Source organism: Mytilus edulis, chromosome 1 (genome assembly GCF_963676685.1).
Source record: "Mytilus edulis chromosome 1, xbMytEdul2.2, whole genome shotgun sequence".
Classification (NCBI taxonomy): domain Eukaryota; kingdom Metazoa; phylum Mollusca; class Bivalvia; order Mytilida; family Mytilidae; genus Mytilus; species Mytilus edulis.
Window position 1 is genome coordinate 30,652,147 of NC_092344.1, and position 13,329 is coordinate 30,665,475.

The 13,329-nt window shown below is 31.2% G+C and overlaps 1 protein-coding gene across 2 annotated transcripts; it reads right to left on the reverse strand.

Annotated features, from left to right (window-relative positions):
- Positions 1 to 6,173: 6,173 nt before the first annotated feature.
- Positions 6,174 to 12,185, reverse strand: LOC139529196 (tyrosinase-like protein). 2 transcript variants are annotated; one of them, XM_071325467.1, is made up of 5 exons: positions 11,909 to 12,185; positions 9,232 to 9,588; positions 8,602 to 8,714; positions 6,869 to 8,164; positions 6,174 to 6,562 (listed from the first exon to the last, which is right to left on the reverse strand). In XM_071325467.1, exons 2-4 carry the CDS (start codon positions 9,586 to 9,588, stop codon positions 6,886 to 6,888), a joined length of 1,749 nt encoding a protein of 582 aa, XP_071181568.1. In that variant the 5' UTR covers positions 11,909 to 12,185; the 3' UTR covers positions 6,174 to 6,562; positions 6,869 to 6,885. The 2 variants fall into 2 exon arrangements, with proteins under 2 accessions (XP_071181568.1, XP_071181567.1); XM_071325466.1 differs by having other exon boundaries at positions 6,174 to 8,164.
- Positions 12,186 to 13,329: the final 1,144 nt, after the last annotated feature.

The window sequence follows — 13,329 nt, forward strand, 5'->3', positions numbered from 1 at the left end:
TATATACCGAGGTTATCTTATGTGCTAAAGAGTACCACTACATAGAAAAAATACTGAGCAATGTCAACCAACCCAGTCGATATATACTGAGGTTATCACATGTGCTAAAGAGTATATTGCTATAAAACCAGGTTTAATCCACCATTTTCTACATCTGAAAATAATGCCTGTACCAAGTCAGGAATATGACAGTTGCTGTCCATTTGTTTGATATGTTTTGTCATTTGATTTTGCCATGTTATTCACTGGTATTAAAGAGATAATCGTAACTGCAATTACGATTATCCCAATATGGCGACGGTAGATATAGGTAAAATCTTTACACTCATTTTTCTTAATTGTAGCATGTTTTTGTCAATAGTTACTCAGCTGCAAGGTTTATCTATTCCATTTCATTATATTTGAATCGTAACGGTGCACTGGAATTGTCTAAGCGCTTTGAAAATAGCCGTTGAAAAATTCGGGATGATAATCGTAACTCGGAAAAAAGATAATCGTAATTATGGTATTTAAAAATAAAAAAGATAATCGTAACTGGAAACTGTTTTATTGATATTGACACTAAAAACGTATATCTGATAGCATATTATGACATTATGGCGATGAATTATTTACGAAACGTCCCAACATCTTATGACATTTCTTTTTATGCATATATAATTAATTGTTCTTATGAAAACAGCTACATACTAGTATATTATAAAATTGGAAGGGTGAACAAGCTTCAAGAAATTTGGAAATGGGAAAACACGAACTTTGTTAATATACAGAAATTTTATATTAAACTACGTATGCCACAAAATATGTGAATGAGCGATGAAAATTATGATACATGACAATAATTGTCAGGCGACACGCATGTGTCACCTTACATCAGATTTCTGATTAAGACAGTAAACAAAAAATAATTTATTCTGAAGTAAATAGTAAATATAGTTAATATTGTTTAAATTATTTTATTGTAGGTGGTTATTTGTGCTATTTCTGCCCCCGGGAAGCCACTGCTGATTTAATTCTAGAACATACCCTATTATGCCATAACGAAGTAGGAAAGACATTTAGTATTCGTCAAAAACCGTTTGACGAGAAATTAGTGGCTAAGTTTTCATGTCACTTCGATCATTTTTCATGGATGATATCACAACTTAAAAGTTATGATGAACAAGGGATAACTTTGAAAAGTGTTTTACAGTGTCATTCCTTTTATAGCTGACTATGCGGTATGGGCTTTGTTCATTGTTGAAGACCGTACGGTGACCTATATTTGTTAATTTCTGAGTCATGTTGGTCTCTTGTGGAAAGTTGTCTCATTGGCAAACATACCACATCTTTTTATTCATATTAGCTACTTCATGACTGTCACTGAAATTTCAGTATCTCAGATATAAACTATAAACAACACAAATTCAATTTTGATAATATGACATCCTTAAAACATTTAATGCTATATAAGACTAGAGAATGTTTGGCCCTAAATGGGATTCTTTGTGTATTATGAAATTAAGTAACGTGGAGTTCATTGACAAACATTGATTTGTGTTCTTTTATAGTTTGGCCAAAAGCCCGAAAATCAAAAATAAAATTGATGTAGCTTTAAATTTTCTTACAAGAAATACTTATTCAAAGAATGACTGCAAAGATGAGAATAAAATGACGCATATTCCGCAAAATTAGAAACAAACTTATTAAAAATTCATAAATACTCGGTATATGAAAAGTATGCTGCATACATATGCATGGAAGATATTGTAGAGAAAATATTGAAGGTACTAAACAAGGAACATTTTTGTATTTGCATACTTGCCATATAATTAGTACTTTTCTATTAAATGAAAACATAAATTAGCCTTTCCTAATTTTCATGCATTTTTCTGAAGCACAAAATATTTGTTTTAAAATCTATAAAAATCTTTGTAATTAAACCAGTTCCGACTGTGATAATCTACATGTTTGGCCCTTTGATGTAATTTATCAATATACATATTTGTGTTTTTTTTCGTCTGTCAAATGCTTCGTAAGACTATAGGTAAGGCTAATAAAAACAAAAAATAAAAGTAACAATAAACAAAAGTAACAATAAACAAAAGTAACAAAAAACAAAAGTGACAATAAACAATAGTAACAATAAACTGGTAACTATTCTAGATCCTTTACCATCCACACTGTTTAAAGAAACGTCCTAAAATACATGGGAATTTGATCAAAACATTTGAATTTAATTTTTAAAATCATATATCAGTATAAAATAGAAAAAAGTGAATCCAAAGGAAAAATATGGACGGCTGAATTTATTGATAAGAACTAAATCATCAGCGTATAACAGATATGATATATCATTATCATTTAACTTGGGTGGTTCACATGATGAGTAAAAAATAGATGGTAAATCATTAATATATAAAGAAAATAATGTAGGGCTTAAAATACACCCTTGTTTTACCCCAACTGAGGAATTAAAAAAATCAGTGATACCTTCCGAGATCTTTACCAAGTACAAAACCTCTTTATACATATCTTTCATTATACTAAAAAAAAAGGACCATCTATGTTGTAATAAGACAATTTGTAAAAGAGGGCATCTCTATTAATAGTATCAAATAAATGCCTTCCTGAAATCAATGAAACAGGGGCCGTGTCAACGAAGCTGTCCTAGGAATAAGACATGTCTTAGGATGGTCTTAGGACACGTCTTAGTCCTAAGTCGGGTTAACGAAAGTCTCCTAAAATAAGATATGTCCTTAATTTGGTCCTAAAGTTAGGATATACAATTAGGTGTCTTAGGATAGTCCTAAAGGTTACATAGTCCTAAAACGTAATAAAAACAACAAATATAGCATAAACTCAATACTAAAAATACTAATACAATATTAAACTATCATTAGATAAAATTAATAAAAAAAAATATTGTTTAATGTTTGTTAAAGATTTAATTGTATTATATTAAATTATTTCGTGATGCCTTTTTTAAAGCCTAAATAATACTATCATCATAAGCAGCATATTTTCAAATATCGGAAAAAGTTTACTTCTTTTTTACCTAATCCTGATTCAATACATGTAATGAAATCGAGTGGACCTAAGGACAAAACTAGTTTATGTACTAAAATTGCAGCACGAATATCACAAAGTTTTGTGACCATTTACTTTTGTTTTCGTATTAAATTCATTTATATCTTTTATCATATTTAATAACGTATTTATTAGTATTCCGTAAAAACTTAAACTTTTATTTTGCGTTAATTGTTTTCTATATAAGAGTCATCCTCCCTCTCTTTACATATATATTCTAAAATACAATTCAATCTATGTCATACAAATTTCTACATATATTTTCAATTAAATAAATGTGTTAGGATGGTCCTACATGTAGGACCATCGTAGTTAGGACTGTCCTAAGACAGATTTGTTTTATATCCTAAGACATGTCTCAGACACGTCCTAAGACCATCCTAAATAATGTCCTAAGACCTATCTTAGGACATGTCCTAGGATACTTTTATTGACACGGCCCCAGGCATATATCTTTTTTGACATATGAAAATGTGATATACGTGACTTTCATTTTGAGCAATGAATTGAAAGGATTGCACTTTTGGAATATGGGATATAGCTAATCCATCCTTTTTCTCATCAATTAGAGATATATAGGTAAATTTATCCTAGATATTAACCTGTAAGTTTCTTCATTTATTTTTATATGCGTTAATGTCATCGTTTAACTGGGCATTTACATTTTTAACACACACAATACCATTGAAATGCTGAAAGACACATTTATTATGTTTCAGTTACTATTATCATATAAAGAAAATTACGATTATCAAAGAAGAAAAATAGCATAGAGTTACGATTATCATCCCGAATTTTTCAACGGCTATTTTCACAGCTCTTAGACAATTCCAGTGCACCGTTACGATTCAAATATGATGTAATGGTATAGATAAACCATGCAGCTGAGTAACTATTGACAAAAACATGCTACATTTAAGAAAAACGAGTGTAAAGATTTTACCTATATCTACCGTCGCCATATTGGGATAATCGTAATTGCAGTTACTATTATCTCTTTAATACCAGTGGTTATTAGGGACTTTCCGATTGTATTTTCCTCGGAGTTCAGTATTTTTGTGATTTTACTTTTTACACGTAAGATTTGTCATGTTGATAAAAATAAATTCAATTTATTTGATGTCACAATCGGTTTAAAGAGGAAGATATGATATCTACGATAATTGGAACATTTCTGTTGTCATATGTGATGCAGATATTCCATAACTCATTGTTCAAGGCCGAGTGGTTACCTATATATATGTGCCTAGAAATTTGGTCACCAACACCAAATGACGGGTGGCCTTGTGCACAGCAGGTGGCGATTGCCTTGTTGACACAATTGGTGCCAGTACTAATGGAGTTTGTGCACTGCCCTCGGTTGCTGTTCTTCGGTATACTCTGTTATCTCTTATTGATCAGATCCATTCCCATAACATAAACGTTAGTAAGACCAAACATAAATAACCAACAAAACTATTTATTTCTATTCTTAAAATATCACATTATTTAACAATACATTATTTTAACAGTAATTATAACATAACAAAAATATAACACACTTCATATTTGGGAATGCAATTCTTTCGTTGATGTTTTTTAAAAATAACCTTCATTAATGACACGCGTACATTTTAACAACCACAATCATGATTTATATTGATATTTTATTGCAAACAAAATCCTATATATGATCAATTTTAAAGTAAAGTAGAGTAAGCTATTATAAAGATAGGCTTGATTACTACATGTTTGCATTTAGAGCTCTTTAAACTGCAGCCGAATGTCGAGAAATGATACACGAATCAATTATATTTCCAGAGATCTAGTCACGAGAAAAAAGATAAAATAGAAGTTTTAAATGTAAAGAATGTATAGATTGCATGCATTAAAATCTTGAAGATTAATCGCTTTAAAAAATTTCGTTTTCTTGAAATTCCGATAGAATGAAATTCAAAACAGTGTAGCTGTGGCCATTGATTGACACATTAAAATCATTCATTGACTGGGACAATTTACGTGAACGTTTGTCTGTAACGACCACTGTTCACGACGTACCTACGATAGACATTTAAACTGTGGGGTTACCAAAGGTTTCTTAACGCCTTTAATTATAAAATAATTCGAAAAATTAATCAGGAATAACCTTTGTGTTTTGATTTATATAATTGATATAAATCAAAATATCGTGTTATTTCTGATTAATTTTTCGAATTACTTTATTTAGGTGTTGAGAACCTTTGGTGACCCCATAGTTTAAGTGTCTTTAAAAAGTACATAGTGAGCATTGATCGTTACATACAAACGTTCACCTAAATTGTCCCAGTCAATGGATGATTTAAATGTGTCAATCAATGGTCACAGCTACACTGTTTTGAATTTCATTCTAATATGCATGCTACACATATATAGTCTGAAGGATAATCCAAACTTGTAAGTTAAATAATGTAATGGGCACATCAAAATAACAAAATTTAAAATAGAGAACTTGAGATTCAGTTCCTCAAAGTCGTAATTTGTTATATTCTCTAGTAGATAAAAAAAACAAACTATACAAAGTGAATAATAATATACATTTAAGAAATAAATAGGCATAAAACTCATATTTTAGAGAATAAAGATGGCACGGTAGTGATTACTCTCCAGGAACTATGCCGATCTGTTGTATACCCCAAAGTCAATGTATCTGAGGAGAACACTATGATTGAACAAAATATACAGCATCTACTGTAGGAGGAATCAGATGTAAAATATATGAAATAATTGAACAAAGGCATGAGTAGCATACCGCTGTTCAATAGTCATAAATCGATTTGACTGAAACAAATCCGGGTCACAAACCACAACTGAGGGAAATACGTCAACTATAAGAGGCAAAAAAAAACGGAACAACAGAAACACAGAACTGCTTCAAAAACAAACACCATTGAACAGACTATTTGCATTTGATAACAACTGTTATACTTCTGACTTTAAAAAAAAATGGTGGATTGAACCGGGTTTTATGTCTAGCCAAACTTACCGCTTATATGGCAATTTTTAAAATACTGCTAAAACAATCAAAAAATAACGTGACAGGAATACAGTAGTTGAGCTGCACTAGTGGCTGAAAAATTTAACGGTCATCATACATATTCAATTTATTTCTGAATATTTTAATGAATATACATGTACTTCAGTTGTGTATGTAGGCTCTGAATCAGTATACAAAAGTGGTCGAAATTCTAAAAAGGCTATCATTATCCCTATGGACCAGGAAATACTACCGTGCCACATTTAAGTTGTCTCTCTTCATACAGTAAAATGGGATAATACAGTAAGACAAAGGAACAAACAGATTGATAAGAGCATCAATGAATAGATGTTTAATTATAAAACTGCCAGTATTAAAGGCTGCAACTCCCCATAGGTGACCATAGACTCTTTTTTATGTTTAGTTAATGTCCTTTTGGTTTGGATGCCATCCAACCTTTTCCTTTTCCACCTAATTATAACAAAAATACTTTATGAGCGTCTTTACAGAAATTTCGGGTTACAAAGTACATGTATGTTAACGTAATGGCGTTAATTAAAAATCATAACAAACTATAGCACAATTTCTTCAAAGTCTACACAAGAAGTTACAAGTAATTTAAAAGTACAATGTAATGGAATAACTTTAGGTATCGAGCAGGTACTGATCTAGTGTATTGCCCCACAGAAATCATATCAAACTTTTTTCAACCGAGTGAGGGACAATATTCAAATTTTTAATTTTAAAATAACTCGATAAAATATTCGAAAAATCCCACTACTAGACAGAACTAAACTTGCAACCAACAAAGGCTGGAGTAAGTATTATAATAAAGTATTTGTATTTTGCTCGTTTAAAATGGCTCCAAATTTATCGCAATAAAATTTTATAAATGGTAAAGACTTGTAGTTTACATCTGTGTTATCCAGAGTTACTTTTTTGCAATAATCTGGCGAACTATTCTTGTGCAATAACATTCCAGTACATGGTTTATATTTTGGAAGCTTGGACCCAATAACCAGACACAAGGGGGAACAAAGTCGTCCGCAAGAATCATGCGCAGATATATGAGAGGATGAATTATTTTTATTCGATATGGCTATGTTAAGCCTCGAAGTAGCAAACGGATTTTTTTTATCCATAACAACAAAGTCTAAATATTGACCACTGTATGATACTCCGTTAGATCCAACATATATATCAATTTTATTCTGATCTTTCTGTTGACACTCGTGATGTGTTAGTTGTTTTTTATTAAGATGTCCAAATTCTAGCATATCAGGTTCATTATAAGAGGGGTGTAAATGGTCAGCAAAAGTACCAAAGAAAATTTGTACAGTCACAAAACACCACAAGTCTAAGTTTTGTTCTCCGTCAATAAGAAAATCGTTTGGAATAGATTTTTCTATATCGGCTTGGAAAGGCATATGTTGAGAAATGCACCGCCAATTTTTCGTGTCGCATTTCAGCCATTTTGATTTGCACGTAGGCTGGTCTGGAGTGCAAAAAGGCGAATATTCGTAACTATAAACATGATCGGTCCAGTAATCCGAGTAGCCATGTATGTTTCTAAAATATCCAAATGGTTTCATATCAACTAATGGATGATGTTCCCCGTACGCAGTCCTAGGATAATCAAACTCGGGGTTTATCCCCTTATCTTTTTGTGACATCCTAAAAAGGGACCAAAGATAGTCAATAAAGGCGTGGTGAACGTAAAATAACGGGTCGTCTGCAGATGTATCAATCTCTCCCATTTGTCCCCCAATCCAGTCATGAACATCGTTGTGTGCTTCCTCTAAACAATTAGCATCATCTGCCGTTGGATAAGTAATGTCTTTTGTTCGAGTCTGACTTAATATATTCGCTGCATACTCGGCAGATATCGCAGCACCACTTCCGCTTATATTTCTGTGAAGTGGACCAGTGTTTGGTCCAATAAAATCTCGATATGGACCAGTGGTAACATAGCCCATATTATTTCCAGCAAAATGTTCAGAAAACATAACTGATTGTTCTGGAATCATCATATTACTATCAAGCGTTGAATCCCAATATGGCAGGATAACTCCAGGTACCATTTCTTTTATAGCCATTTCAAATCTGCAAATAGTTCGAAATAAAAAAAAACATCAAAAGATACCACCTTCGAAATGTCTTCTAGGTTTTCTTTATAAATTTTACCCAGTCATGTTATTACTCAACAACTATTTTTATGCCGTAATATCATTTTAAAAAAAAATAAACGAGCATCCCTAGCATTCTGTTGAATAATTATTTAAATCAGGAGATAAATGCGTCTGTGGTCGTGCAGATCGTAATCATACATGTATGTATTTGAAAGAGGCGTCGCGATAATTAAAAGAAAAATACATTTGACTTTTATGGAAAAAACTAACAAAACCAAACAATGTTTTTAGTACAAGAACAGTATATGCTGGACTGCTACGATGCAGATTACCTTTCAAAATTGGAGAGTATTGTTCATTCTGTTCCAGGTCCAATACAAAGGTAAAAAGGTAATTCAAAACATAACTCACAACACTAGGAATATCCTGTGCCAGCCTGGAAAACTAGGTCCTTTGTGAGCTGAAGGGGATACTGCAAAGGTATGAAGGTCGGCTAATGCATCGTATTTGTTTGGTGGAACACTCTGTCAACAGGTTAGCAAACATAATAAGACATTGTAGTAACAATCGAAACGGTCTTTGACGGAATCTAAAAGGATATATTTTGCTCACCTGTGCATAGGCTTAGTGTCAAAAATATTCAATTTCCATATATTTAACATATTAAAATTAGTGAAGTGAGTTGAAGTAATTGATAAAAGTTCTTTTTTGCCGTGATAAATATTTTTTTTTCATTTCGTCATATGTGATATAATCAGTAATTTCTTTTTAAATATTGAACTCAGTTTGGTTTTATGTGTATATAGCTATTATCAACTTCTCGATCTCGAATATGTACATGGTGTTTGGGAAAACAATTCTAGCGTTTGTATTCGTCTCATGGTTCTAAAATTTCTGCCTTGGATAAGATTTTTTTATCAGTATTTATGTGTTCTGGTTCTTATTTTCTCTGTGTATTTGTTGTATGTAATACGAAAATGTTTATAAAGCCAATTATGGTTAAGGTATATTGTAGGCATAAGGTAACACTGATTAACTTACAGTATCTTGTTTTAGCATCCGAACAGCTTTATGAAAATCTTCTCTTTCTCTGTCAGTTAACAGTCGATATTCCTTTCTTATACTTTTGGTGATTCCCAGCGGTTTCATGGTAAAAAATGGTGACAACAGTCTGATGACATATTCATAGATTTTAGGTCTTATTGAATTTGTGTAGTTGGAATTATTCTCCCAGTTGAAAAAATCCCAACAGAATTTGTGTACTGCAGCTTGGTGTGTAGTTATTCGGTCATCAAAAGTTTTCAAACATTCTATCATGGCCGGCGGAAGATCTTCTTGTATCAATGTCGTTTCCGTATTCAGAAAAAGAAGCCACGATATAAGGATGAACCAAAGCATCTGAAAACATGTCTTGAGATGTAATTTGGGTTCAGTTTTATAAAAACAACAAGTTGAAACCTGTTGCAAATTCATGAGACTGACCAAAATCAGGAATTTCGTCGTTGTTTTGTATTATATACTAATGGCAATGATGCGTTTTCTTATTGAGATTTTCGTATCATTGGCAGAAAGCTTTTATGTATTCGCTTTTTTATACCCATGTGCTATAAACTTGTTAGTCATACTGTATATAAAAAAGAAGATATGGTATGATTAACAATGAGAAAACTATCCATAAGAGACCAAAATGACACAGACATTAACAACTATAGGTCACCGTACGACCTTCAACAATAAGCAAAGCCCATACCGCATAGTCAGCTATAAAAGGCCCCGAAATGACAATGTGAAACAATTCAAACGAGAAAACTAACGGCCTTATTTATATAAAAAAAAATGCATATTCATTAGTCTCATTGACGAATACCACATATTTCCCTTTTTTTATATACTTCTTTTTATATATAGTTAAGCTGCATATTCATATCGTGAAAATTGGTCACAGTAAGCGTATGAAAGATATGTCCATCGATTAAAGCTAAAAAGCTCAAAATCAAAAAGCGTTTCTAATGTATTAATTCTACATTAATGCATTTTACAAAGCATCTATTGTATAATTAGATTAATAATTTTTAAAAATGTAAATAAATGATGAAATCCCATTCATCTTTAAACTTGGTAGATGACTTACTCTCTAATTCACTTCCTTAACAATTTCAAAGAGAGTGCCGAAAAGTTGGTGCAAATTGTAACTATGTCAATATATTCCTCCATCGAAATTAACTCTCTTTTCTCTCTTTACAATATGAATATATTTGTTTTTTTCCTTTATAAACGGAACAATGTTTTAAAGCATTTTGATCTCAATTGGTTTTGTACTTATTTTACAAAAGACTTGGTCAAAAAGTGGTCTTATTTTAGTCTCAATAACAATCTAGTGTTGTAAGTTCAAATGTTATCTGTCATACATTATTCTTAAAACGATGATAACAAATGCATCTTACATCTATACCAAATACATGTATGTAGTCATCAATTTGTTGATATAAAGAACCGTGGCAGTTCAATAAACAATATACGGACGATTTAATGGAGAACGAAATACAATTTGATTAAAAAATAAAGTTTCATGCTGATTTTTTATTATATTCAAACGTGGAATTTCATTTTAAGAATACTATATTAGTCTCTTTTTACTAATAGATACGTGAACTTATAATGTTGTCTTACTCTTACTTGAAAACAGAAAGTAACGTATTGCGTCGAACATTATTTGTAATTTTTTCAGCATATAAATATGAAATCCTGTAGGTTATTCTACATTTGTTCTTTTACGCCTCCCTACTGCAGGCGTCACAGAAAAAAATAGCCGTTCAAGACGCCATAATTATTTGGACAAGCATACGTCTAGTTATTGTTCTCTTTTGAATTGTTTCAAATCTTGCCATGTCTGCTACATTTATAGTTAACTATACGCACCGCATGGAGTTTGCTCCTTTTTAAAGGCCATACAGTGAGTGACCCATAGTTGTTTACATTCTCAAACGTTGGCCACCGTTTATAGTTGTCTTATCGACAATTATGCCGCATCTCCTTATTTTTATTTCTATAGACTTTCTGGGATCATAGAAGTAAACAAAATCTAGCAACAACTTTAATGTACAATCCAGAAAGGCTGGTGTTGAATGAGAACGTTTGTATCATTGACGTGTACCTCCCCCATCTCTTTGATGATTATGTTCCATCAACTCTTAGAATATCTCTTTTTTATATGTCAAATTAACATGGAATAATCTTAGCCTGTCCAAACTTTTTTCATTTCATTTCATGAAATCAAACTATAAATAATATTTGATCATTTGAATTCGAATTTCTTATTTGTAATTTCCTTTTGTAAATGTCCAGTTTAAAACAAATATCCGAAAAGATGAATTGATAATACTAGTAATGATATTGCAGATTATTTTGATTTCATATCATTCTCACTTTTTTTTTCATAAAAATTATAATTATTTTAAAATTAGGATGATGATTAAAATAACAATATTAACCATGATAACAACTATAATTATTATAAATAATAAATTAACAACAAAATCGAAGTAATTCGTAAATTTTAAAAACTACAGCAGTATGATATATCAAATTATATTTATCCCTATTTAAAGTTCCAGGAAAATAAAAAAAAATTCTTTATCCAAATGTAAATATCTCACCTAAGGAACTGACAAGACACGGAAAATATAAACAAAAACTCCGCCCAATCATGTACATTTACCTTTTATAATTATGGAATGTAAAATCTGCTTTATCCGATTTCAATTTCAATTTCAATGTATAAATTTAAATCCATGCCATTTATTAGTTTGCGTTATTTCAGCATTTCCAACCCACAATATATAACTACATGTATAAGGTAGAAAAGGAAACAAAGTTTTATCGATAAATGCAAGATGTTTCAGTCTCTATTAGCTAAGTTATTCGTACGACTTTTTAAGAAGTTATAAGTATATTCCACGTCAGAAGGTTTCCTTTACATCTTATTTCAATTTTTCACATTATTTGTAATTATTTGTATATTTGTATAGAAATGCAACATTCACCGTATCAAACATGTTCAATGGTTCATACATGTAACAATTTAATCTTAAATGTTGGAAACAAATTACTATGGATTTTCAATTCTAAATTGCTTAATGTTTCGCATGTTGGGTCTATTTGGAACAATTATATAAAGGAATGGTAGCATTAACTGATAAACAGAGGCAGGCTAAAATTACTTAACTTAAGCGGATATGAATTTGTTTACTGTTAGCCTGGGATCCTTGCTCACTGTTCGACAGTAGTATTAGATTAGGTCAGGATTCCAGGCTTGTTAACTGTATATGTACAAGAGCATTCATACAGTAAAGGGAAACGCTATTTTGTGCAATGGCCAATACGAACCTATACTTAATATCAATGCAGAAAAAGCAAACGGCACATATCATTTTGGAAGTTTTTGCTTGTAAACTATTCATTTTGCAAAATTGGTGTTTGTATCAAAAATACAGTACTAGTATATTCACGATGTAATGAATGACAACGCCATTACATATATAACCTTTATCACTACGTCTAAGAAACCAAAAAATTGAAACGTTATCAGAAAATGTCTTAAATGATTTTTGGTATTTAGATACATGTAATTGTGTTTTAATGGCATATCTTTATTTGTTTGTGCTAAATTGAGTCACAACTTGTATAGAGTCTGGACAATTTAGAGCTTTACATATTGGATGTAACTGTCTACTGGTGAACATTGAACATTGCCATATATATGTCGTTTACTTGTTTTTGTAGTTGGGTTGCTGTCTCATTGATGTAAACCTTATATGCATATTAAAAGACAAGTACCAAAACCGCTTCAAATGAAATTCCTGCAGGTTGAATCGTTTTTACGCAATAAATTTAAAACTCTATATTCAATTTGGGATAACACTTATGGCAAAGATGTTTCTTTGCAAATACATGTTGCATATTGTCTACATTGGAAATTACATTTTTTTTTGTTGTTACACTTTTAATGGCAGAATTTATATAAAAAAGGGCTTTGTAAACCATTATTTATATGACACATCCTTTATTTTTATGTTTCTCCTTGCTTGAAATACACATAATATCATCAAATCATTTACATTATAGTGCAATCTGTTCTTT